Source organism: Naegleria gruberi (assembly GCF_000004985.1).
Source record: "Naegleria gruberi genomic scaffold NAEGRscaffold_73, whole genome shotgun sequence".
Taxonomy (NCBI): Eukaryota; Heterolobosea; class Eutetramitea; order Acrasida; family Naegleriidae; genus Naegleria; species Naegleria gruberi.
The window spans coordinates 19,398-46,365 of record NW_003163254.1 but is presented as its reverse complement, the minus strand read 5'-3'; the positions used below and the strand labels follow the sequence as shown (position 1 = coordinate 46,365).

General features: G+C 33.6%; 10 protein-coding genes and 2 pseudogenes across 12 annotated transcripts; 5 read left to right on the top strand and 7 right to left on the bottom strand.

Annotated features, from left to right (window-relative positions):
• Positions 1 to 840: 840 nt before the first annotated feature.
• On the bottom strand, positions 841 to 1,215 carry NAEGRDRAFT_74719 (uncharacterized protein; the record flags this gene model as incomplete). The annotated part of the gene is made up of 1 exon (XM_002670204.1): positions 841 to 1,215. One exon carries the CDS (start codon positions 1,213 to 1,215, stop codon positions 841 to 843), a length of 375 nt encoding a protein of 124 aa, XP_002670250.1.
• A 461-nt stretch (positions 1,216 to 1,676) lies between these two features.
• Positions 1,677 to 2,534, bottom strand: NAEGRDRAFT_74718 (uncharacterized protein; the record flags this gene model as incomplete). Its single annotated transcript, XM_002670203.1, has 1 exon — positions 1,677 to 2,534. The coding sequence occupies one exon, from the start codon at positions 2,532 to 2,534 to the stop codon at positions 1,677 to 1,679; it is 858 nt and encodes a 285-aa protein (XP_002670249.1).
• A 219-nt stretch (positions 2,535 to 2,753) lies between these two features.
• On the bottom strand, positions 2,754 to 6,146 carry NAEGRDRAFT_74717 (uncharacterized protein; the record flags this gene model as incomplete). The annotated part of the gene is made up of 1 exon (XM_002670202.1): positions 2,754 to 6,146. One exon carries the CDS (start codon positions 6,144 to 6,146, stop codon positions 2,754 to 2,756), a length of 3,393 nt encoding a protein of 1,130 aa, XP_002670248.1.
• Positions 6,147 to 6,797: 651 nt separating this feature from the next.
• On the top strand, positions 6,798 to 7,901 carry NAEGRDRAFT_74716 (uncharacterized protein; the record flags this gene model as incomplete). Its single annotated transcript, XM_002670244.1, has 1 exon — positions 6,798 to 7,901. One exon carries the CDS (start codon positions 6,798 to 6,800, stop codon positions 7,899 to 7,901), a length of 1,104 nt encoding a protein of 367 aa, XP_002670290.1.
• Positions 7,902 to 8,978: 1,077 nt separating this feature from the next.
• On the bottom strand, positions 8,979 to 9,075 carry NAEGRDRAFT_t726 (annotated as a pseudogene). Its single transcript has one exon. The product of its transcript is annotated as a tRNA-OTHER (tRNA).
• A 223-nt stretch (positions 9,076 to 9,298) lies between these two features.
• On the bottom strand, positions 9,299 to 9,967 carry NAEGRDRAFT_81889 (uncharacterized protein; the record flags this gene model as incomplete). The annotated part of the gene is made up of 1 exon (XM_002670201.1): positions 9,299 to 9,967. The coding sequence occupies one exon, from the start codon at positions 9,965 to 9,967 to the stop codon at positions 9,299 to 9,301; it is 669 nt and encodes a 222-aa protein (XP_002670247.1).
• Positions 9,968 to 10,203: 236 nt separating this feature from the next.
• Positions 10,204 to 11,412, bottom strand: NAEGRDRAFT_74714 (uncharacterized protein; the record flags this gene model as incomplete). The annotated part of the gene is made up of 1 exon (XM_002670200.1): positions 10,204 to 11,412. The coding sequence occupies one exon, from the start codon at positions 11,410 to 11,412 to the stop codon at positions 10,204 to 10,206; it is 1,209 nt and encodes a 402-aa protein (XP_002670246.1).
• A 395-nt stretch (positions 11,413 to 11,807) lies between these two features.
• Positions 11,808 to 16,173, top strand: NAEGRDRAFT_53637 (uncharacterized protein; the record flags this gene model as incomplete). The annotated part of the gene is made up of 3 exons (XM_002670243.1): positions 11,808 to 12,461; positions 13,664 to 14,468; positions 14,849 to 16,173. The coding sequence occupies 3 exons, from the start codon at positions 11,808 to 11,810 to the stop codon at positions 16,171 to 16,173; spliced, it is 2,784 nt and encodes a 927-aa protein (XP_002670289.1).
• A 483-nt stretch (positions 16,174 to 16,656) lies between these two features.
• On the top strand, positions 16,657 to 19,797 carry NAEGRDRAFT_74710 (uncharacterized protein; the record flags this gene model as incomplete). The annotated part of the gene is made up of 1 exon (XM_002670242.1): positions 16,657 to 19,797. The coding sequence occupies one exon, from the start codon at positions 16,657 to 16,659 to the stop codon at positions 19,795 to 19,797; it is 3,141 nt and encodes a 1,046-aa protein (XP_002670288.1).
• Positions 19,798 to 20,167: 370 nt separating this feature from the next.
• On the bottom strand, positions 20,168 to 24,259 carry NAEGRDRAFT_74709 (uncharacterized protein; the record flags this gene model as incomplete). The annotated part of the gene is made up of 1 exon (XM_002670199.1): positions 20,168 to 24,259. The coding sequence occupies one exon, from the start codon at positions 24,257 to 24,259 to the stop codon at positions 20,168 to 20,170; it is 4,092 nt and encodes a 1,363-aa protein (XP_002670245.1).
• An 810-nt stretch (positions 24,260 to 25,069) lies between these two features.
• Positions 25,070 to 25,140, top strand: NAEGRDRAFT_t736 (annotated as a pseudogene). Its single transcript has one exon. The product of its transcript is annotated as a tRNA-OTHER (tRNA).
• A 665-nt stretch (positions 25,141 to 25,805) lies between these two features.
• NAEGRDRAFT_74708 (uncharacterized protein) lies at positions 25,806 to 26,922 on the top strand (the record flags this gene model as incomplete). The annotated part of the gene is made up of 2 exons (XM_002670241.1): positions 25,806 to 25,901; positions 25,975 to 26,922. 2 exons carry the CDS (start codon positions 25,806 to 25,808, stop codon positions 26,920 to 26,922), a joined length of 1,044 nt encoding a protein of 347 aa, XP_002670287.1.
• Between the last annotated feature and the right edge of the window lie 46 nt (positions 26,923 to 26,968).

Here is a 26,968-nt window from a genome sequence, read left to right as displayed (position 1 = left end):
GCCAAAAGTTCATTGTCCAATTTGATTAACCACTCTCGACGATATCCAAATATTCATTCCACTTATCAAATAATTTACTTTTTGCAGTTTCTTGAGCTTCCATAAAAGCTTTCTTTTTCATGATATAATCAGAAATGTCTTGAAATTGCATTTTCTCTTCCGATTCTTGTTTTTCTCATCATCTTCATCACCATCATCAGAATTATAATTTTCATCTTCCTTATCTTCATCATCGGATCTAGCTATTTAATATATTATTACATATTATTAAATAGCTAACACTTCTTATTTACCTCTCTTAAATTTAGCTACAGAAAGCATCTTATTCCTTTGTAATTCATAATAGATCTCTTCATTCTAATGGGAAACATCTTCCGATGCTTTAAATAAATCTCCCGATAGGTGCATTGTGATAAAAGTGAGAAATTTTGGAGCGTCAAATCATCGGAAGAGCAGAAATCAGCAATGATTAGGAAGAGTTCGGTGGGTAATGATGAAAGAGACATTTTTTTTTATAGTTTTCTTCTTTTTCGCCATTTTGATGGAATTTGATATTGTAAAGTATGGATTATTGAAATAATTGTTCGGTTGTATGAACCTATCAATGGAGTACAAATATTCGAAACCAATCGAAACGAAATTATATCGAAAAATGAAATACAAACACTTTGTTTTTTGATTCGTCTGTCTGTTAGAAATGTGAAGCTTTAGGTGATCCACATTATCTTCCTTTCAAAGGAAAATACTCCTTTCAATCAAATGGAGTCTAGTTGACCATACCGTATATTGTCCATACTAAAGTGAAATAAACTAATCTATTATTGTAATTGAATTGGCTATTTACAATTCTTCATGGAGAACACTTGGTGAATTATAAGTATGGAGTAATTTTCTTATTTCCTTCTCTTCTCCATCTTTCGTAGCATCCTGTTCAAGTTTGTTAGTGAGTTCCCTATTACTTTCTAACTTTTCCAAAGAAATTATCTTTTCACTCTTTACTTTGGTTGTTAAATCAGTGGCAGTAACATTGAGAATGAAACTATCACTTAATTCAAAAGAAACTTCAATTTGAGCTTTCCCCTTTTTAGTCAACTCAATTCCTTCCAGGGTCAATTGACCTAATTGAATATTCTTTTCCATTTCATAAATGTTATCACCAGCAAATATACAAAAATCAACAGAATCAAGAAATCCTCTTTCACTAGAAAAGACCATCTTCTTGACAGTTGGCAGAACTGTTCCTCTTTCAATGATTTTCACTAACTGGCTGTCAGAATTCTCAATCCCAAGAGAAAATGGTGCCAGTATTAAAGAAACAGTTTGGAATGGTTCATATACTACAGCTGCTTGAAGAGCTGCACCTATGGTTGATGCTTGTAAAATATTCGAAACATTTCCATCTTTGAAATATCGATCAATAATTGCACTCCTTATTGAAGGATTGAGTGTTCCACCTCCAGAAAGAATCACTTGTGAAATTTCTTCTGCGAATACATCTGATCGATTGAATAGCCGAAAAACAGAGGCTGCTATTTGTTCAAGTAGGTCTTGGCATTGATTTTCAAATATTTCTCTGGTCAATTCGAATGTGAAATCCTTTCCATCGAATAAAGATGGAATATTCACTCGCACAGAATTTTCTTTTGAAAGGGAAATCATTGATTTTTCAGCTTGCCTTAATAATAATTCATTAATTGTTGATTTTCCAAAATATTTGATTGTTCATTCAATAAATGTTGTTTCTTGAACTCTTTTACGAATAATTCTCTCAGTTTCATATGAAATCTTTCAGTTCCCAATTGACCATAGGATTCTGAAGCAAGTATTTCATAAAATCCAAAATCATCATTTACAATATTTAAAGCCAATGATCTAATTCCCAAATCCACAACTAAAAAAGTTCTTTCATCGTTTGAATCGTTCGTATAATTGTTATTGATCTTTTGGAAATGGTCTTGAGCTAGTACAGCCATGATTGGATCTCGAACAGATCTTACAATTGTTAAATTGTGTTTTGAAGCTGCGTTTCGTATGATATAATCTTCTTGAGTTTGTTTAAAATATGCTGGTACTGAAAGGAAAATATGTGTAATGTTTCGTTTCAAATATTGGAAAGCAAGTTCTTTCACATCATGTAGAATATCCGAATAAATTTCCTCTGGTGTCATTTCCTTTTCAATTCCATCATCTAATTTAACTTTACAATAAACTGTTCCATTTCTTTCAAAAATGTTGTTATTCGATTCCAATAAATAACCATCTCTGCTTTTAATTATTTTATAATTGCTCACAATAATCTTGTTTATATTTTCAAAAGAGGGATGATCTACATTTCCATTCCTATCCACAATCCATTCCAAACTGCCATTTACCATAACAGCAGCTCTCCAATTCGTATTTCCAATCGAAAGTCCAATTTCAGCATAGGTTCCATCGCTTTCGTTTTCTGCATAGCAACAAACAGTAATCACCATCAACACAATCCAAAAACCCACAAAAACCATCAACTTGGTATTGCACTGTGGTCCATCCATTTTTTTTAAAGTTGATTTGAGGAAGAGCGAACACGTGTTTTTTTCTTTCTGATTAATGTTACAGCTTTTTGTCGATTAGGCAATCTAAACGAGTAAGAGAATATCCAGCTCTGGAAAATGTAAATGGTATTCAACCTTGAAGTGCTGAGCAGGGAACTGGTTTATTTGACGGATTAGATTGCAATTTTTGAAATAATAAATGAAATTCGAATTGATTTATTAAGGCACAAGCATTGAGATAATCAAACCAATCAATAAATAGAACACTTTCCATTCAGGCATTGTAGTTGAAGAAACAACCCGTGACTGATTTGGTTTTGGTGAAGCAATTGCTGAGATTTGAGGATTAGTTGAAATGGAAGGTTTTGGAGTGACTGGATTGACTGGATTGATTTCATTATTGCAGTTGGATTCATAAGGTCCAATATCAGGTGCTTGACCATAATATGGTAAACCAACATTGGTTCCTTTGTCAATAAGTGTAATATTTGAATTACAATTCAAGTGGAAATCATATGCTGTCATATTCTTAAAGTAGAGAGTAGTGTTTTTAGCTGATGTTTCGAATACAGTATTAGGGCCAGCTAATGCTTTCCAAATATTGGCATGATACGAGGCAGGTTGTTCAATATAATTGAAATTGGATTCCCAATATGGTAGTAAGCTGTATGTTGTGGAAGGTAATTGTAAAAATGATTCAATGAAAGCATTATTCTTAATGGAAACAATTCTTGGATAGAAGGTAATTGGACCTTTGTAAATAATTCCATCAAAAACTTCATCCAAAATAGCACGTGTTAAACCTTTAGCTTCGTAAATTGTTTCATTATTGCTGTTTGTGAGTTTACCAGTTGATTTATCCATCAATCCTCGTTTAGTCATAGCATTCCAGTATGGATAGGCCACAACATGCTCTTTTCCTAAAAAAGGGATTACTACATCCTTAAATTGTGCCATAAAAGAAGTATTATTGATAACACTGTTAATTTGATCAATAATAGCAGTCTTATCTGCAGTTGTTAATGATTTGTAAGATGAATAGGATTTGATAGTAGACGATAATTGTGAATTCATACTTGACCATACAAGAATATTTGCAATAGATTGTGAATTGGTATCTGTAATACTATTGAACATGTCAGACCAATCAGCAATATTATCAAGTCCAACAAATGGACCAACTGGTGCAACAGCAAATCTCAAATAAGAATTATAGAACACATTGTTGAACATTACAACACTCTGTGCATTATTAACACCAAGTGGTCCACCAATGATAATATTTCTCTTAAATATTACAAGACCATTCTTATCCATCCACATATTTTGATCACCATCTTGTGTTAATATATTCGATTCGAGTGTAATATTATCAGCACTGGCCAATTGAATGTTATCTGGATGAAGTCTTTCACTATTTTGAGGACCAACCTTATTAGATTTCAATAGAATATTCACACAATAGAATAGAGGTGTTCCTGCATTACCAACCCAAATACCATTATTAATATTTCTGTGAGTATAGGTATTTTGTACTGTGGAATCTTTTACAGCACCTCCAAAATTAACTCCATTGTTGAAATTTTGTGACATTTCACCACCATCAACTAGTAGATTTGAGGAATAACTTAAACTAATACCAGATCCACCATTATATTTGGCAGAGCAATTACTGATTACCAAATTTGTGCAACCACCAGAACACACAATTCCATCACTTAGATATTTTCTAACCATTAAACCTTGAAGGTTAATTCCCTCCATTCCATTAACAATTTTAGCACCATTGTCCAGTGCAGAAACCTCCAGGATTGTTTGAGATACGGTAGGGTCAGTACTTAATGAAACTGAAATAAAGTTCGTATTCACAACGTATTGGCCAGCTTGTGAAAAGCAACCGATATGATTAGCAATAGCATACGAATCACTTGTTACAACAGGCAAGTCATTATAAAGCAATCCAATGGTATTAGTAGTAGCATTATATGATACTATTTTACGTGTTATAACATAGACACCTGCCTTGTAAAATTGATAAAAGATGGCACCAACCCAGAAATCATCTGGAGCCTGGCTACCAAATTGATCATATTTGAACATGTCATCCAATTGTAAATAAATCATTGAATTATCAGATGATGATTGAATTGAATTGTTTTTAGGATGAATGTAATTGTCAACAAAATATTCATCTTGTAAATTACTTGGAAGTGGTTTCATTGCCAAGCTCATTTTAACATTATCTTGATAGACAACATCTGGTGTAAATTTCAGTGCAATTTGATAAATGTTTGAATTGGTAATTTTTTTAAATTTAGAATTATCCAAAACAAGCGATCCGTCAAGAATAGCTGTGTGAGTGTAAGGTGTTGTTGTAAAAGTGGATGTTGTGGTTGGTTGATTAAATGCTTTGATAGTAATTGGATGGTCAACGGATGCTTGTCTATTAATTTGAAAGCTTTCTCTATAGATTGAATCATGAATTAATAGAGTGTCATCAGGTAATAATTGGTATTGAGCTGTATTCAATGTTTTGAAGGCACTTGAACTAGAAAGACCATCATTCAAATCATTACCATTTTTACCATCAACGTGATAAGTTACACCTTGTCTGGAATGCATTAATTTTCCATTGTAAACTTTACATTGTAACACTTTGAAATTTGATTGAGATGGAGAGTCGACAGTTTTTTCATAAAAACCCAATTTAACACTTTTGAATACATCAATATTAGTAAAACTATCAACTACATTTAGAACATAATCACTTGCCAATATTCCAATTTTAGCAATAGTAATTATCATTCCTTCTTTGGTATATTGTAAATAAACCTTATAACTTGAATAATAATTTGCAGCATGAACTTGTAATAGCTTGGTGCTTTGCAATATCACTGTTGGGTTTCCATTCACACAACGAGTAATAGTAAAAGAAGAACCTGACAAGTTAATTTCATAATAATTCAACTTGTCCACATAAATAAGAATTCCTCTAGAAGCTGTCCATGTGGTCAATAAATTGAATGTAAAGGTTACACCCAATTGATTAGTTAAATCAAAACTGTTAACAGTCACAAGTTTCGTATTGTTTTGATAAATATTTAGTTGAGCTGATTGTAGTTTCATAGTGCCATCTAATAAATACCATTTAGATAAATCACCACCTAAAAAATCATCTGAAAATAGTAAGGATAATTGATTTGGTGTTGGTGTTGGAATGACTTGAAATATGGTCACATGTGAAATTGTAATAAACTTGTTTTCACTATTATAATAAGATACATTTCTCAACACACTGAGTTGACCAACATGTGCAGGATTTGAATAAAAGTTCAATACACCATTCAAAACTGTCATGCCACTTTTCAATGCTGAGCCATCTGCCATCGAGTAAGAGACTTGCAATGAACTTGAAGAATAGCTTGAATTAAAGTAGTAGACTTGTGGATAGAATGATACTGATCCATATTCTGGAACATTGATTTTTGCAATTGGGACAATATAGAGATCGTCTTGGATTGTTTGGCCGTTAGTAGTACTACACAATAGTACTGTAGCCAACAATTGGAACAAAACGCATGTTGCTTGGACCAACCAGTCCTCTCGTCGCATTTTTTGTTTTTGAATGTGAAAAGTAAAAACGTCTGGTTGAGTTGATTTGTGACTTTTTGAATGATTCACTTTTGCGCAAACATTTTTCATACTCCGCAAGTGACAATTAATCCGCTTTACAATTGTGAACGTTCATTTTATTAAGGTTTTGTAAAAGGTAATGGATAACTATCCTAATTATTGGACTCAAGAAGAAACCAACTCTAAAAGTATAACTATTCCGTGATAGTATGCGATAGAAGAAACTCATATATCTTTTGAATACAACAATAAAATGTCATTTAGCATGAGTATTTTCGTTAGTTGTTTTCAATATACTGTTCTGATTTCCAACCAGTTGACCTCAAATTATCTAGTTGATAATTCGTAAATGAAATTTCAAAATCGAACATGATTTTCATGGACCAGTCAGTAAGGAGAATTCTAAACTTGCTTTAGGAATATTTGCCTTGATTATTGTTTCGAATTTGTTTTATATGAGCAACAACAATTTAATTGACAAATTTTGAAGATATTTATGGATCTGGTAATCATGGTAGGTTATCATCCATAAAAGTAACCAAGAAACATAATGTGCACCATAAACATCGTGTAGACACGTGGCTATGGATCCAAAGCCAATTTATTGTAAATAAAACTTTTAAAAAAAAAATGTCGCAAGAAGAAACAGCAGCACTTTTTCACACTCTTGATCATGATGACATGCTCACAAATATTTTCCAATTTTGTTCCTTGTCGCAATTAATTTCGGAAATTATGCCCACTTGCAAGAGATGGTTTCGGATTGCTTTGGAATTTGATAATTTTATTGACCAGTCGCAGAGTTTTTATAATCTTGATTATGAAAATAATTTTGAAGAATATTGTAATAGTTTGGTGAGTCAGTTTACAACGGGGTTGACATTGTTCAAGCCATCAAGAAATCATGTTGAAATATTGGTCAATTGTGGATCTTTTAAAAAGCTAAAAACACTTGCAATTACAAGTTATGAAAGCAATGTTAAAACAAGTTGTGAAATGTTGCAATTGGTTGCAAATTCGGACATTTCAAAGAATATACAATGGTTGGATTTGTATAGATTTAGGACAGATGATGAAGGTTTGAAAATTATAGCAGAAAGCAATAATTTCAATAAGTTGAATACTTTGATATCCTATTGGAATGGTTTCACAATTGAAGGTATCAAAATATTATCAAGTCATCCCAAATTTTCAAAACTGGTCAAACTTGAAATGACAGATTTGGGTGGTGATGAAGGATTCAAATTAATGTGTGAAAGTCCCAATTTTTCAAATCTTACAGATCTAGATATTGGAATGACAAGTATTGGAAATGAAGGAATGAAATATTTTGCATCAAGTCCATATTTAAAAAAGCTCAAGAGACTTATTTTGGATAGATGTAGTTTTGATGCTGAAGGAGTTAGAATTATGTGTTCAAGTGAGAATGCAGCCAGTATTGAAGAATTGGAATTTGAATATACAGACATTGGCGACGAAGGCGTAAAGTATCTGGCTCAGAGCCCAAATATGAAAAATTTAACACGATTAGACATTACTCGAACAAACTCTGGAAATGATTGTGTCCAATATATTGTCAATTCACCATATTTGAAAAAACTGAATAGCATTTCTTATGAACACTCATATAGTGAAGATCCATACTATGAGGGAAAGTCAATTGATGAAAAAGAAGGAAATCTATTGGACAAATTTATGTTCCATTGTGAAGCTGAAAATGATGGTATGAGATAGCTCTCCATAATTATGATAATTCCTCACACATAGAAAACATTAAAAAGAAAGGTCTATATCAAATATACTTATATTACACCTTCATGCAAGGTTCGTTTGAAAAATCTATACCCAAGAATAGTTCTCCAAAAGATTTACAACAAAGACAACTGCCACCTACAAGGAAAATACCAAAAAGAATCCAAACTAAAGCACTTAACGAAGAGAAATATGTCTGAGTTTTGGTGACTGGATCAAAAAGACAGGGGTGTGCAGGGATTATGTGCTCTTCCGGATGGCATTTTGATTCTTGACATTCGTAGACTTGAGTTGAGTTGTAAAGTAGCTCATTTGAGTGTGAGATAACATAATCTAGTAAGGTGTATCTCAATAAGAAGGTAATGGATTGGGTACAATTAGGAGTGCTTGGAAAACAAGGATGAACTATTTCTATTCTTTCCGTTTTTAGCAATATTCTTCCACATTTTACCTCATTTGTAAATCCAAGACCACCATATACAATTCCAAAAATACCAATTGTGAATAACAATAAAATTGTTAGAAAACAATAGGTGCAACACGCATTTCGTGTTCTCCTTTCTGATTTCTTTTCGTATTCGTATTTTTTCTTTCTGAGATATTGTTCACTCTTTAAGGAAAGATAATTTTCCTTGTAATTGTGTTGAGGAATGTTTCGTTCATATTTGAGTGATTTATCTTTAGAATAGATTACCTTCCAATATTCATCAGAGGAAGTGAGAGCTTGAAATTCACGGTTGACTTGAGACAGTTTCAAATTAGTTTTTAAATCGGTGAGATTGGCAAATTCCAAAACTTGATTGACTTCATCTGGGCAGAGAGAAACTTTTCTTTTGTGGGAAATTAAGCTCAACATGTTGTTTTGTTATTTTCTTTTTGTTTTTCTATTTTTAAACGAATGGTGGATGATTACCTTGAAATAGAAAAGCAAAACAAAAAACTTGGTTCAGCAAATTTTCAAACAAATTCCGCTGCTTGATTTACAACTTTTGTGCAACAAATAAAAGATCTAGAGTATTTAGTCCTGTTTTAGTCACGCTTTAATAATTAAACAAAAATACCCAATGCCAGGACTTGCACCTGGATCTGATGAATTTAACAAGGTAGATTATACCTCATCACAAAGTCATCTATCTTAACATTAGACCACACTGGGTTGTTGTTGCTTCATTACAATTCTAATGCAAGTTCACGATCTGATCGCTTCAATTTTTACAATTTGGTTTACAAATATTTTTAAATAATGAAAAGGCTGATGAAACAAGCATTAATCAAATTGAAATTTCATTATTGGAACCATCAACTACTTCATCTCAATTTGCTTTGTTTTAGAGAAAATCTCCCACGATGATATCAAGGTTGGAATTGGTTTGCAATTTTTATTGAATTATTTCGTAAAAGGTCCAATTCCACTTTTTCGAATTTCTATGAATTAGTGTTGTAATATTAGTTTCGTTTGTTGATATGGTTTCTTGCTTGGGTTGATTCAAAATTGTTGAAGTGTGGAAACTCTTTCTAGATTTCAATTTGTTTTTGAAATTGTCTCTGCTCGTGTTGGTTATACTTTTGACTTTCTTAAATTCCAATTGATCTTCATAGTATTTCACTCGTAGCATTCGTTCGTGTTTCATCTTGTCGAAATCTGCTGAAACTTCCAGTTTTTTGGTGTTTCCTGATGGACACGTAAATGTAGGAAAGAGGGAAGCAAAACTGAACCTTGGTCGTTCATTTCTTGGTGATGAAAAACTATTCGAAAGTGTAGAAGATGAAGTTGTCGAACCAGCATTCGAATAGAATGAATCTGCGTCAAAATTCCCAGTACTATTCGAATCACTTCGTGGTGTTATCTTTTCTTGTTGTTGGTGATTATCATTATCGGGTGTTGCATTTTGTGGACTTTTCTTTTTCAAAACGAGAGAAACCCTTCGTTTCGCCTTGGCCAATAATGACATTCGTCTATCCAGCACTGGTGTATCTTGGCACTCGATGCTCTCTTCCTGGAAGGATACTGTTGATTTTCTGCTGGTTGTTTGCTGTTGTTGTTGCATGTTGAAGTTTTTTTTCAAAGATCTATTCAACAAGGCAAAACAGGTGAATGATGACATAAATACCAAAGTAGAAACTTCTAAATATGCAAATAACAAGTCCAAAATTAATTCATTCTATTTCCAATTTCTCTTTTAATCCAAATTCGAAAATATTACATGAAACATCTATTTGTAGAAGGTATGTGAATATACTAAACACATGTCATAGAAGTATTAATAAATAATGAAATCAACAATTATTTGATTACATTCTTTTGTACAAATTTGAGGTTAATGATGAGATACTTCAATGCCTTTGTCCACTCGTATTCTCTTTCGACACTGTACAGCATGCTCAAGTCTTGAATCTTACCCTCATCGGCCTTGACTATCAATCTAGTTCCAATTGAGGAACCTGGCACTACAATACCAATATGTTGACATAATTCTTCAAGGCAGAATAGGAAGCATTTCATTCCCTCATTGAATGATTGAATGTTTCTAGTGGAAGAGAAGAATAAATCATACTTGTCTCCACTCTCCAGTTCCTTAATGGATGAACAGCTGGCCTTTGGCACCAGTTTGTATTTGGTAAATTTGAAATTATTCAATTGTTGGGCAGTAAGATCTAACAACAAGACTGCAAGTCCCCAGGCAGCATTGATTTCCTCCCAACTTACAGGATCATGTCTTAGACGACCCATTCTCAATCCATTGATCGTACCATACGATCCTTCATACCACAAATGAAACATGCCAGCAAGAGGTGATTTCCTTCTAATTTTATCCTCCTTATCTATCAATTGACTCTTTCTACGATTTTCCTCTGCAAGGAACTGATTATTATGAATGAATTGAAAATAAATTTTCCAATAATTCTTCTCGCTTTCCTGTTGAGTATTATATTCAGTTTGTAAACTTGTAATATTTCTTCCAATTCGATGCCTATCATTCTGTATAACATTAACCTGCTCTCTGAGAACCAACTCTTCATTCCTCAATTCATCCATTTCCTTCATGTATTTCTTGTACATTCCATTCGTATCAAACTTTTTCGATTTTTTCAATTTTTCATCATATAATTTACATTCCAATTCTAATTGTTCAATTTCCTCCGAAAGTCCACCAAACAAATCAGTCATACAAGTATTACATAAATACAGATCATTGATGAGCGTTGATAATTTTGTATTCTTTTTCAAATCCTCTCCTATAGTGATGGAACTCAATATATCCTCCGTTAGATATTCAATATCTTCAATCCGTTCAATCTTTCCGCTATGATTACATTCAATATTTAGGCTTGTTGTATTGTTGGTTGGTGTTTGTCCGCCACCACCATCATTTGATGTAATAAAGACAAAACCATCATCGAGGGCTGCTGAATTGGATGCCATAGTCGACGATGGTTGAAAATAAACTTCCGATTTGCAATGTGTACATGGATACTTGTGTTTGACATTCATGTTTTTGTTTTAATTATTATATTGTTGTTATTTGTTCAAGTAAAACGTGATGAAAGTAATATCGAAGAGAAATTTTTTTTTGTAATATTATATAAAAATAGATGTAATAGTAACATTAATATTAAAGGTTTAAGATTTTGTAAAGTGTTTAAAAAAATATTATTAAAAAAATAAAATCGTCATGTTATTCCATCTCCTTCTCTACTATTTTATAGCTTAAGATATTAAAATCCAAGCGAGAGATTTTCTATCATCACACATTTCCCTATACTGATGAGAGATGAAATCGATGCTTCTATCTTCGTAATAATTGAGACATCAGCATCATACAACGTATTTGTTATTTGCCGCTACTGACGACAACGTATGAATTATAATATATCAACCAATTCAAAATGTCTGAACAAGGAAAGCAGACAGATTGTTGTTGTCGAGTTGATGATGATGGTTGTGGTAGCAGCATTGGTGGAGATGATAATATTATGGACAATGTTCAGGCTACAACAATTAATATTAATAATATAATATTGGAGTGTGCTTCGGGTTCAACATCAACACCCACAAGTTGTAATATATTGCATGCTATTCAACAACAACAACAACAAGATTTGGTTTCATCCTTATCATCATCATCATATGGAAGAACAAACATTCTCATAGAAGTACAACAAGAAGAGGAACAACAGAATCCTCTAACTTCATCATCACCCACAGGAAGCGACTTGATGTTTGGTTTTTCAGTGGAACCTCTTTCTTCTTCAACACCCATCCAATCAGGAATGGTCGATGTTTACACGAGGAGGAGAAATGTTTCATCACCTCTAACTATTCAAAGCAGTCGAGATGAACCAACAACACCCAACACTAACAAATTCAATAATAATAGTAATAATAATCAAAGTATGAATGGACAACAAGAAATAATGTTTAGAGTGGGTTCGCCACAATCCCCAGTCTCTGTGGGACCTCTCTTGATTGAGAAGGTAGCATCTCCTTCTTTGTTTGCTCCTTCGACATTGACACCGAGAAGTAATCCAAGCTCTGATGAGGTGAGTAAGCAGTATTCTATCACTGCTTTCATTGCCAAATATCAAGAGAGGATTAAACAGCAACAAAACATTTGGAAGGATATGTTTATGAATTTGAGAGTTTGTGTTTGGAGTGGTCTATTTGTTTTTGTGGTACTACTGACAATTTTCTTGTTTGGACTACTTGCAATTTTCTCTGCATATGCCTCAGATAATGTTGAGGCAACAAAAGGTCAATCGATGGGTATTTCAGGAACTGTTACATTTCTCAATAAGATGCACAAATTAGAATCAAAGTTATACGAGTATGGACATAATAGAGCTATAGATTTCAAAGAGAGTACCACTACTGAAGAGGAACAATATCAATATTTGGAGAGTTATTCAATTGTCCAAGATTGGATATTGTTGGAGTTGATATTGTTGGAATTTACAATTATTCGAGTGAATTAACATACCTTTCTGCATGTCATAATGGAAAGCCTATAAAACCTCCTAAAGAGGTTTTGACTTTACCTTTGGATATTAATAAGAACAATCTACAGGATGAAATTATCAAATCTGGATACATTAATGTTGAGAATCCAATAATATTTCTTGGGACTGCTGAACCTCACACTAACAGCACTCACATTCTCATGATTTCCATTATGAAAACATTTGGTGTGCCATATGTACTAATGTTTGGAAGGTACATTACTTTGGATAGACTAGAACCAATCTCTTCCTTTACATCCTCGTGTATCACTGTATTCAATTTGAGAAATCAATCAGAGTTGTCTCTTTTAGGAAAATCACTTGGTACATCATTTGAAGGAAATGCCTCAAATGTATTTCTTCAAATATCGAATGAAATAGAGGTTAGATATCAGTATGGTCAAAGCAAGGTTTTCGCTTTGGATTCAAATACAGTTCTGCTCGATGATCTCAAGACTGATTTTCGTGTTTGCACTCAAGACAAAGACCTTCCAAGCATAATTTCAAAAAGAAAGAGGCTTGTTTCATATCATATGATTCCTGATTTTTATGGGGAATATACTGTTGTCCTAAGATCAGATGTTGTAAGAGAGTACGTTGTAATCATTTGGGAATCTTGTTTTTTGGGTATTTTTGTATCGTGGTTATTTATATTTGTATCATTAGTAGTAATGATCTTTTTTATAGAGCTGTTTGTAATTAGACGTATTTTGGTAGTATCAAAATTTGTTAAATCAATTATTCAGACTTCTGACTTTACAAAACGACTAATATCGAAATATAAGGATGAAGTTGGAGAGCTAACCTTTTTCATTAATGGAATGCTCGATGTATTGGATCTAAATCAAAAGAAATTGGAAAAGGACAACAAATCAATCAAAAAGCTGTTGGAAAGGGCTTCTATTGAGGAACATAAGAATAGAAGCGTAATGAATTCTGTACCAGAGCTTGTAGCTTTCATAGACGCTTGTGACGGTTCAATCATATCTGCCAATACCTCCTTCGAGTCTAAAATAGCCAGAAAAGCAAAGAATTCCTCTCAAATCTATAATATAGTCCAATACTTACAAGAAAAGCTACCCTTTAAGGATTTACTACAAAAATTTGATGAATTATTAATTTCTGAGACAAGATGGGAGACTAATTTGCTCTCTTCACTGAGTACACCTGTGCCAGTCTCTATCAACATTACCAAGTCAAAAGTTTCAAATTCTTGTGGTAAACCAGTCGATACCTACGTTCTAGTCATGAAAATAACGGAGCAAAAAAAGGATATTAGAACTGCCCTAACCAGAAGAAGAACTGTTGATGAGGCGAGAAACATTGAAGAGTTTGAAAACATGTTCAATAATCCAACTCTCCTTTCATTATTTAGAATCTTCTTGGAGAAGGAAAAAAGTGCAGAGAATTTAGCATTCTTGGAAGAAGTTCGAGCATACAAGTCAACCAGTACAACCATAGACAGAGGAAAGAAACAACAGGAAATAATCAGCAAGTATCTCGAAAAATCTTCAAACACCTTCCTTAATATATCCCATGCAGTCTACGAAAGTGAATATGAAAAAATCAAGAATGGATATGCACAATTAGACTTATTTGATAAATTACAAATGCAGATTACCCAATTAATTTGTGCAGATTCATTCAAAAGATTCTCTGAATGGACTTTGAGACCATCAAGTGGAAGATGGAGCGACGCAACTTGCTTGATTTCAGAGTAGGGAAGTAGTAGGTTTGGTATTATCACTTTACAAATTTGGAAGTTGAAGTAAGGTATGATATTTGACAATCACAACAAAATAAGTGACCCAAACAACATTATAAGTAGGTGATAAAGAAGAACTGATGATTCATAAATTCCAACTCATAAAAAATGTTTTTGAATGGTGACCTCATCTCGTTGCATTTGCATCATTGTTTCTTCCAAACAGCAGAAGAATCTATTGGAAAGAAGAAGAAGAATCAAAGTGTTGGTTCCAAGCGATTATATTGTCTAGTAGAGTTGTTCGCTTCGTTGCCCCATCAACAACAACAACAACAACAACAAGACAATCCTTGTGAACAACACGAAGTACCATTGAGTAAACCTATTAAAATTTCCATATGTCCAACACTTGTGTCCACTAATAATGATGATTGTGCCTCTTCACCTTCCTCATTTGCTGGCAATTATGATGAAATGAAGATTCTTTCCTTAACTATAGATTCAACTTTAACTTTCAATTTGAATCATGTTCATAATTGTCAAAACCTTTCAATAAGAGTTTCAATTATGGAATCCAAATTCTTCTCCAAGGATTCCCTCTTAGGTTGTGGACAGATTCAAGTTCCAAATACTATTACACCAAATATGGAAACAGTACTATCCACCACATTGAGAAGAAAGGATAAACTGGCTGGAACACTTTATTCTGCCTTGACACTTTTGAGACGATGTGTGAGTGGCTCATTTCCAATGGTTTCTCCATACAAATCCAGAATGAACACGATGGACACAAGATGCAAAACCATGAATAGTTCCAACTCTCATTTTCAATCCTTAGTCAACTCTTCATTGTCCATAATTTCCAATACAGCAGCAACAACCAATCCTTATTCAATGGTTGAAATTGTGGATGAAGAAAGTGGAATAATCTTCAACATTTCAGAAAATTATGAGAAATGCGTTCAGGAATTTGTACAATCGAATCAATTTTGTGAAACAATCTCAACATTTCTATTCAAGAATATTCAATTGAAGGATAGAAGGGGAAATTTCATAGATACTGAACTGGATCAAATCAAGTTACAATTATTTGCTGATTGTGAGCAGTCTTTGGAGCTTTCGAATAGAAATTTGATTCATAAAATGATTCATCAGGATCAAATTGGAGCATTCCTGAATTTTGAGAGTGCAGAAACGATGAATTCTGTTGGGGTTCAACAAATTCCAAATTTTGTGGAAAATTTCAGAGATAGAAAGGTGGAGAAACTGCAAGATTCGCAAGCGCTTTCGAATGAGTGGATATTTTACAACCAAAGTTTGAATCGAAGGGTAAAGGTGGAGGTTTTGGTTCTATGCATGGAAGAGGTGAATTCTTTAGTAGCGTTGGAACATAGAACGACTCTAGACGAAACCAGCTGCACTTATTCGAAAGCTTCTCAACATTCCATTATTGAAGAAATTGCTTCATCAATCCATCTGTTAGGCTCTCAACGCAAAAGATCAACAATTGACAATTCTCATTTGCTTGGTTTTCAACAAGACCTAGAATAAATAACATTCGTCCAAATATTCAATTGAAATTTCATCAACTCCATATTTCTAATTTGTTTATTTTTTGGTTTGCAGATATTTAAATCCAATACTAGTGAAAGTTCTATTTAGGATAAAATGGCTATTAAAAAAATTATTAGTGAAGTTCAAAGAGCTTTCGTCAAAAAAATGAAACTATTAGAAACCCATCACACCTTTTTCATCATCATTATTCTAATAACTTTCTTTCTTTTCTTTCCATTAGAAAACAAGGCACAACAAGCAGAACAGTTTTTTCAATCCTATTCGAAAGCTCCCTATTTAAATTTCACATACTATGTGAATTCGGCCACTGCATTCGAATCTTCAAGTCTAAACTGTACTCTAGACACTCCTTGCGTAAATCTTCATCAAGTATTCACCCGACTAGATATCGACCTTTCGAATAATATAAATTTCCTTCTCTATTTTGTGAATCGAATAGTTGCAGTCGAAATAATTTTGATGAATGATTTATTAGCCGATTGTTCGTCACCACCCACAATCCTACGTTCACCACTCACTGGCTTGTTTTATTGGATTAAAATTTCTGGTCAACCGAACCAAACTAAACAAGTGACAGTTAAATGTCAAGTAGATAATTTGAATTTATTGAATGTGGATAGAAAAGATGTTGATGTTTTATATTTTGCAAATATTGGAATTGAAAATGTGAGAATTTATGATTCCTATGCGAAAGGTTTTTTACTTTCGAATGTGAAAATTGTAAATTTAATTTCAGATTTCACTTCTCTAAATTTATTTATCTTGGAATATTCAAATGTTTATATATTTAAATTCACAACAAATTCTATTCAATTATCAAGAATTGATAATTCCAAAATTCTCTACTTTACAATGAATATTCTAATTGGAACGAAACAAGATAAGCTCTACATTTCGAATATTCAATCAACTCAATCTTTTATCATCAACACAGAACAATCATCTTTATTATCATTATATAATTCAATATTTGAGGAAACTTTGGCTTTTTTTTCAATTTCTTTTGCTGATAATATTTTAATTGAAAATTGCACATTTTCAGTGGCAATGAAGAGTGATCCAGTTTTTGTGATTGCAAATACTGGATTGGTCAGAGTTTGGAAAAGTAGAATGCTGAATGGAGGTATTTGGTTTTCTATTAGAATTAGCACCAATGTAGAGTTTGAAAGTTGTGAAATTTCGTCTAGTTCTTCTTTTAGTACTTTGAGTTATGATACTGAGTTTCTAATAACTTATCAAGCACCTGTCTCATTATTTGTAGTGGATACATTAAGGGTGATGAATAGCAAATTTGATTCTAATAAGGGAGAAAGAGCTTCGACGTTTTACCTTTCGGATATCTTGAAATTTTATATTAAGGAATCGAATTTCACCAGAGGATTAGGTTCTCCTATTTATATTGATTCAATGGCAAAAGAAACCAAATTGGTCGTTACCTTAATTGAAAATTCTCTATTTCAAGATAATTATTCTCCAAATTTGGGAGGAGCTATTTTCATTTCAACTACACAGAGTCTAGAAATTTCCAATACCATATTTAGGAATAACACAGCAAAGAAATCTGGTGGAGCAATCTTCATCTTAGGTGCAACTGATTTATCATTGACAGGTTCTCTATTTTATGGAAATAGAGTTACCTATAGTAATTCTCTGCCAACTGACAAGATTTATATGGGAAATGGAGGAGCAATCTTTATATTATCCTCTTTAAGTGTTGATTCATTATCTATTAAGAATGCAACCTTTGAATCCAATTATGCTTATAATGGAGGAGCTCTCTTTTATTGGAAAGAGGCATTGGCATCGATTAGAGATTGTACATTTAGGAATAATAGAGCTCAGAGAGCTGGAGGAGCCATTTATCAATTTCAAAAAGCTGAAACTTCATTAACAAATAATCGTTTTATTGGAAATAGAGCTGACATATTTGGAGATGATTATTTTTTATTGGAAAATTCATTGAGTCTTAATAGCTCAAATTATGGACAGTTTTACTATTTATATCCAGGACAACAAGTTTTTATTAGTGCAATGGCCACTTCTTCAGAGATGGTAATACCAGTCAATGTTGATAATATGTACGTAAATGTCACTAATCCAGATTATACTTTTATTGTGAATCCAACATTTGATGGTGTCAATATTACAATGCTTTCTGTTGAAGCATCCATCAAGAAGGGATTATCCACCATGTTTAATATAACAATTGGATGGGCTAAATATCCACTCAAGGAATCAAACTCACTAACCATTCAAGTTGTTAATTGTCCAACAGATACAGAGCTTGTTCTTACAAGTATTCCAGCGATTGGATACTCGTGCATTCCAAAAGAGAAAGTATCGTTGGGATTAATTTTAGGAATAGCCATTCCTTCGAGTATCCTATTCTTCATTTTGGGAATCATCTCTTCCACTCTTGTCATTTACATTGTAATGAAAATTCGTGCAAGACTCAACAAGTTATCGAGAAAGGAAAGAGCAGAGAAGAGCATTGCGAGAAAGATTCTTGATAAGAGAGTGATATTTGGCAATGCAGAGGATCCTCTTTCGACCTACTATACCACCTCGCTCACTTCACCCCTATTAAGCCAAAATGAAATGGAATTGAAAATGAAATCTCGATTGGAAGCAATAATTATTAACATTGAGGATTTGGAAATTGTAAAAAAGATATCAGAAGGTGGACAAGGAGTTGTCTATAAGGCAATTTTATTTAAGGAAACAAGTGTTGCTGTCAAGTCATTGAAAAATTTGGCAGATGATGAAGAGCTACAATTGGAATTTGAGAAGGAAGCTTCAATTTTAGCAAGTTTACAACATGCCAATATTTTGAAATTCTACGGAGTGTGTATCACCGATGAAACAAGATACATGGTCACTGAATTTTTGGAAAATGGTTCATTGGAAAGATTAATTTTCAATTGCAGAAATGGCAAGACTAATCTCACATTCCAACAAAAGATTCTCCTCCTCCAGGACATTGCTGCTGGAATGGATTATTTGCATTCTCTACAACCTGCCATTATTCACAGAGATCTCAAACCAGGAAATGTCCTTTTAGACGAAGATTTGAGATGTAAAATTTGTGATTTTGGATTGAGTAGAAGTGTTGGAAATTTAACACAAAATACCATGACACGTGGAATTGGAACTTTATTTTATGCGAGTCCAGAATTAATGAGAAATGAACAAGAATTGACAAATGACAGTTTGGAGATTTCACACGAGTCGAAAATTAGTAGGGCGACCAAGATGGATGTTTATTCTTTTGGAATAATCATGTGGGAACTTTTCTTTGAGTTGACTCCTTATACAGTTTCGTCTAAAGTTGGAGCAAATGCTAGTTTGGCACCTGTTAATGTTTTGGGAATGGTTCTGAATGGTTATAGACCTCTTGTTCCTTTCGAAACTATTGAGGAATTACAAGAATGGTTAAATATGTATCCAGTTTCGAATATGAATCCTGTGGCTATTTTGGAATACTTTATACTCGCAAAGCAATGTTGGAATCAACAAACAGATTTAAGACCTTCCTTCTCCATTATTAGATCTGAATTATTGAAGATCCTGTCCACTTGTAACAGCAGGACAACCAATTAAACTATTCTAAAATCTTTTTCATTAAATTGTTGCAAGTAGATATAGTGGTATTTTCGCGCCATCCAAAAACCGCTGAAAGTTGTCTGTTCTGACCGTTAAATATTCTTCAAAAAAAAAACAAGTACTCATCATGATTTCATCACCACCTGCTGAATAATACCACCTTCATCATGCTACCTTGATATTACCATAAGAGAGTTCTCCCTTGCTTCCTTCCACATCAGCCATGGCTACATTCCACCATAGCATCTTCATGTCTTCCATTTACTTAAAGATGTTGGGAAAGGTTCATGTTTAAGAACCCGAAGTATTTTGTTGCTGGAAGTACAGTGTATGTAATAAATAATTAATAATGAAAATATTGTTTATTTTAGAAGAGTAACATGGAAATAGCCATCAACAAACACATCAACAATGCACTCAACTTGTTTGTTTCACTTCCGCCAACAATTGTCGATTTCTTAGGTGTGATAGGTGAACTAGCAGCTGTAGCTTGAGTTAAAAGCAAGACATTTCCTCTCAATACTTTAGTTTTACAAGTTACTGAACCATTTCCTTTGACTAGTGTGGCTTTGCTATTGACAGAGTAAGTTTGATCACTATTTAAAATACCACAAACTGGTGTCAATGATCCTGTGTAAGGAATTGTAATTTGAATATCGGTAGAACTTGTAACATTACCAGAAACAATGGTTCCATTGTCGTACATTGGTGTCAGGTCATAAACCAATGAACCAATAGTATATGTGGCAGCGTTAAGAGCTCTTTGAGTACCTGGTGCATATTTTGGTCCATTTCTGGCTACCCAATTGGAATTTGCCAAACATTGCATGAAGGAAAGTTGGTCCTTAATATCAATGAAGAAACATTCAATGCCATTCAAAGATCTTGTGTTAGATGGTAAAGCAATTGAAACATTTGCAAGAGCGAATGATTTCACACCTCTCGAAATTGCAATACCAAAATTGGCTCCACTACTACTGATTAAATCTCCCAAGGACATTTGTGTAATGAGTTTAGATCCTATTGAATTACCAAGTGATACTGTCTTGCTACCGCTTGAAACTGATCCAATACTTGAAGCAATATTAACGAGTGAAGCAACTTCATTTCTGGAGAATTGTGGATTGTTGGTTCCACTAATCATTGTTTCAAGTGTGTTATCAGCAGAAGTTTGAGTGATTTCTGATGTGACTGATGTTACGGTAGAGAGGGCCTTAATTGCAGAACCAAGATCTCCAGTGGAAATTGCTTTAGAAATTGTGGTAATGATTGAATTTCTGATAGTTTGCTTATTTGCAATTTGAGTTGCATCAGTTGTTGTAATGGTATTCAAAAGTGAAGCAGCACCCAACAAATCACCAACAGAAGAATTTGAAGTGAAGAGATTTTGAATTGAGGAAATGGCTTGACTTGTTGGCAAGTTTGAAACTGGATTTGTCAATGAGACAGTTGTCAATTTTTGAACACTGTATGAGTTAGTTCCTTCACATCCAACATAGATATCAACACTTGATTGACCTGAAATGAATGGTAATTTAAAAGTAGCTGGACCTTCTTTCATATCAGTGAGAATTGTAATACTATTAGAATCTGCAAAACCAAATCCGTATTTGAAGCTAGAGTCAGAGTATGGATTTGAGTTACTTGTAATGTTAATTCTGAAAACAGTTGTACCAGCAACACCTGAAGTAATAGCTTGATTGGTACTGTCATCTTTTAATGTGAAAGTCAATGCTGGATTTTGTTGAACTAGAACAGTGGTTGAGGTTGTGACAGTTGTTGTGTAGGCACCAGTTGTAATCTTGGCAGTCAATGCAAAACCATATGTATTACCAGAAACAAGACCGTTATCGAATGAAAGAGAATTGAATTTTCCTGGAATGATAAATGTTGGAGTTTTCAAATTGGTCATGGTTGCCAAGTTTGAAATGGTTGGACCAGAAATTTGAGACCAACTGTAATCAACATTTGAAATACCATCAAGGGTCAATGAATTAACTGTAGCCATCATGAAAATACCCATAATTGGATGAGTATATCCTCTAGAGCTAATCATAACTGAGATTGAACAGTAAGGTCCATAGAAACCAGGAGCACATGTACAAACATCATTTGAACAATTACCATTTCCAAAACATGGAATTGTGATATCAGCAGATGGTTTAACACATTGAGAATTTGCACAGAAGGTTCCATTGAATCCTGCATTACATTGACACAAATCTTTACCAATGCATGATCCTCTTCCGTTACAAACATAAGGATCACTTGCAGACATACCATTACACAATGGAGGAACATAAACTGTTGATAATAATCTAACTTTACCGCCTCCATTACTTCCAACACTACTTGTTTCAGTGAACATGATACCATCTTGAGTAATTAAAATACCGGTTGGGAGTTTCAAACCAGCAGATGTAGCAAGGCCATAATCACCACTTGAAACATAATTACCATTACCTGCAATAGTGACCATTGTACCATTCAAAAGAACCATTCTAATTCTATAGTTATCAGTGTCCGCAATTATCATTTCACCACTTGGTAGAAGTGCAACATCAGTTGGATGGTTCATATTCGAAGAAGTTGCCATCAATCCATCACCATTGAAAGGAGCAGCTCCAGAACCAGCAATAGTTGTAATAATTCCACTTCCATCAACCTTTCTAACTTTGTAATTGTTACTATCTGAAATGTAAACTTCGCCATTAATAACCTTAACACCATAAGCTTGAGATAAGGCTGCACTTGTAGCTTGACCACCATCACCAGAATAACCAGATTGACCATTACCAGCAAAGGTAGAAATAACTCCACTGCTAACTCTTCTAATTCTATAATTATCTCTATCAGCAATATATAAATCACCTGAAGCGCTCAATGAAACATCCATTGGAGCATTTAATTTAGCAGCTGTTGCCAAACCACTATCACCAGAGAAACCAATTGAAGTACCAGCAACAGTTGAAATATTGCCATTCACATCAACAAATCTAATTCTATGATTTAAATTGTCAGCAATGTAAATTTCATCATTAGCAGTAATTGCAATACCGTATGGCTTATTGAGTTGAGCTTGGGAAGCCAAACCACCATCACCTGAAAAACCTGCAACACCAGTACCAGCAATTCTTGAAATAACACCAGTTGAGTAACTAATCTTCTTAATAGAGTGATCACCTGTATCAGAAACGATAATATCACCATTTGACAATTTGGCAATCTTTTGTGGATCCTTAAAATCAGTTGCAACAGTTGTAATATAATACTTGGATGGAAGACAAGTTGGTCCTTCAAAACCAGCATTACATTGACATATATTATTACCAACACATCTTCCTTGACCACTGCAAACATTGGAATCGAGTGTTGACTTTCCATAGCATGAGAAAATTGTACGTTGTAACAATCTAATTCTCTTATTACCAGCATCAGCAATCAACAATCCATTTTGAATAAGTACCAAACCAGTTGGAAGAGATAATCCATTCTCTTCAGCAAATTCACCATCAGAGAATGAAGCAGTACCATTACCAGCAGTTGTAATAATTGTACCATTTGGCATTACAAGTCTAATTCTATTATTGTTTGTATCAGCAATGACCAATTCACCTGTATCAAAACGAAAAACATCACTTGGATAATTCAAATTGGCAGCAGTAGCCAAAATGTTATCACCACTATAAGGAGCAACACCAGAACCAGCTACAGTTGTAATAGTTCCATTAACATCAACCTTTCTCACTTTGAAATTGAAACTATCGGAAATGTAAACTTCTCCATTTGAAAAAACTTTTACACCATAAGCAAGAGCCATGGCAGCATTGGTTGCCAAACCACCATCACCTGTATGACCTGATTGACCACTTCCAGCAAATGTAACAATGGTACCATTAGTCAAAACTTTTCTAATTCTGTAATTGTACATATCAGCAATGTATAATTCACCTGAAGTACTCAATGAAACATCCATTGGAGTGTTAATGGTACAATTGGTGGCCAAATCACCATCAATGAAAGGTGTAGCATCTCCTGTACCAACCACTGTTGTAATTGTACCAGTCAAATCAATTTTTCTAATTCTATTATTTCCAGAATCAGCAAAGTAAATCTCATCTGTTTGAGAAACTGCAATACCAAATGGTTTGTTGACTAGAGCATTGACAGCTGGACCATTATCCCCTCCAAAACCAGCAGTACCATTACCAGCAATTGTAGTAATCACACCACTGGTCACGTTAATCTTCTTAATGGCATGACCTAAAGCATCACTGACCAAAATATCACCATTTGATAATCTAGCAAGCTTTTGTGGATCTTTGAATTCACCATTACCACCTGCAAATGTACTAATCTTGACAGAGTATGTATTTAATGGTGCTCCATTAACCATGTACACCAACATGGCCATCATCACAACGATGACAACAATTGAAATATTTGCCTTTGTAACCATCTTGTATTTTTGTTTTTTTTTGAAGTTGTTAACCCGTCTTGGTGTGTCTTTAAAATACAACAAGAACAACCTTGTGTATTATTGAAATGTGTCAGTTGGTGGATGTCAGGTGTTGTTGTTATGTGGATGAACTTTTTGTATGTCTAGAAGAATTGAGTGGACATGTCTTCCATCAGTTGCTGTTGTGGCTTGATTTAAAACCGTTGTGGTTTACATTATTTCCAAATGCATTCATATGAGGAATGGTAATTTCTTTTGATGTGAATCATCTCCTTTCTAAATTGAATATTTGTGTCTAACGATTACTTCTTTCACTGAATATTTCATGTGATATTTCATCATTTTGTATGATGATGGGAATATGAATTGAAAAAGGAAAGTATTAGCTTGAGGTTTCTTTATGGTCATTCAATTGTGTGTTGTTGGAAACTGAACAATTAGCCATCGTTTTGTTGGCCATTGAGTAAGAAAAGAATGAAGAATGCACTTCAATTTGTTGGTGAATGATAGGATGATGTTTCAATAAGGAAATGATGGTATTAAAAATTACTAGTATTAGTTTTTGGATGATGTGAACTATTGGAGTAAGAATTACTCGAAACCATTATCACAAATTTAAGAGCCATGTCAATCTGAGGGTACCTCCAACTTGTAGGTGATTATGGCGCTTTTTTTAGTTGTTGAGGTAGCCACGCCAATGTTACCTCCCACCGCAGGTATTCATGAATCATTCAAATTGTTATTAAAGCATAAAAACACTTTTGGGGTTCTTCTTTATTAAAATATGGTGCCTTATTACCTTAATAAGAAGCGTCGATGGTTTAGTGGTAGAATACGGCGTTGCCATCGCCGTGACCCGGGTTCAATTCATTTTGATAGTATGAATTATTGTGAAATGAATAGTTGTTTCTAAATTTCAATTTGGGAATTTCATTTCCCGTTCTCCAACTCTATGTAGGATTTTGTTTAAAATCTTGTTAATTTTGTTTATTTAAATTTATGTGCGTCGACAAATTATCAAATTGTCAACATACTAGTACATGTATTAAAATCCGTTACCCGATGGTTAAAGTTCAATGTTTAAAGTTTGAATTGTTTCATCATGTACATAATGTGTTAATTCAAAGTTTGTGAACATCATCATTAATGAATAAATAATTTAATTTATTGTGTGACTTTCCCCATTAGGAAATTCCGTTTCCCTATACCCAATTATCAATATCTTTAATATTACAATCGAAATCTTCAGTATCACTATCAATAACGTTATTCTTCTTTGTTTTCTTTGATGGTGATTGAGTGTCTGGTTGATATGTAATAAATCTTAAGTTCAATTGACTATCTTTTCTAACAAGAAACTATGTGAAATATTCTATTTATTTAATTTCATCAATATTCAATAAAATATTGTAAATAATCTCAATTTCAATTTTGAAAATTTATTGAAACAATCCACTTATATTCAATTTCAAAATTGAATTCAATTTCCACATTAGGTAATTCCATAACCCGTTCCAACAACTACATTGAATGTACAGAAAAAACCATGTCCATGATTTCATCCTTGTATTTGGATGAAGAAGTTTCTGATTGTGTATTGATCAGTCAGAATGGAAAGAAATTTCCAGCTCTTAGAGCCATGGTATGTGTGTGTTATTGTAAAATCAAATATTTAAATTGTGTGATGATCCGAACATCATGATGATTCATCATAGGTCGGAAAATGGAGTACAAAACTGAAGGAACTTCTTTTTATTCCAGAATTCAAGATTGGCATGGAGCTTGTATTGGATCAGGTGACCGATTTAGGATTGGAAATTTTCTTAAAGGTTGTCTATTTTGGTTCCACAAAGGATTATGCAGTGGATAAATTTATGGATCTGTACACTTTTGCTCATACCTATGGAATGCAAGAAATTGAGGGTAGGGCTCTTAAAATTATGAGAAGTGCTGCTGTTGGTGATTCATTCCTTCTTTTGGAAAATTGCTCACAATATCTGGAAGAATTTAAGGAAATCAACTCTTTAAAGAAAACTCTTCTTACTAAGATTTCTGCTAATTTTGATGCTGTTTGTGAAAGTGAACATTTTGTTAAATTATCAATTGAAGACTTGAAGGTCATGCTTGCTGGAGAGGAACTCAAATTAATAGGTAGTGAAGGAAATTTATTCAAGTCCTTGATGAGATGGATTGAGCACGATAAGGAAAATAGATTGCAATATTTGGACTATTTCTTGAGTGAAATCAGATTCCCAATTATTGAAGGAGAGGTCTTGGCGACAGTTGATTCCCATCCACTTTTGGTTTCTAAGAGAGATATCATTTCCCCAAAGCTTTATGAAGCCATGATATACAATTTGAATCCTGCAATGATTGAGAATAAGGAAGATAAGAAATTTCTTAAAAGAGATTGTGATTTATTCAACTTTATTCCAAACGGAATGCCAATCAAGTTTACAAACTTGATTACAGGAAAACACGTCACGGTTATAATGAACGGTAGCAATGATAAGGGAGAAGTAACGAAGAAAAAGAGAAGAAATCAAGTTAAGTCACCCTGTGATCAATGTAGAAAAGCTCACGTTTTCTGTACTGATGAAAAACCTTGTCCTAGATGTGTCAAGTTAGGATTCCAATGTGTTGGTGGAAAGAGTTTGCAATAAGGTGGTAATGAGTCATTGAACGATCAGCTGTAATAAACTTTTGGAG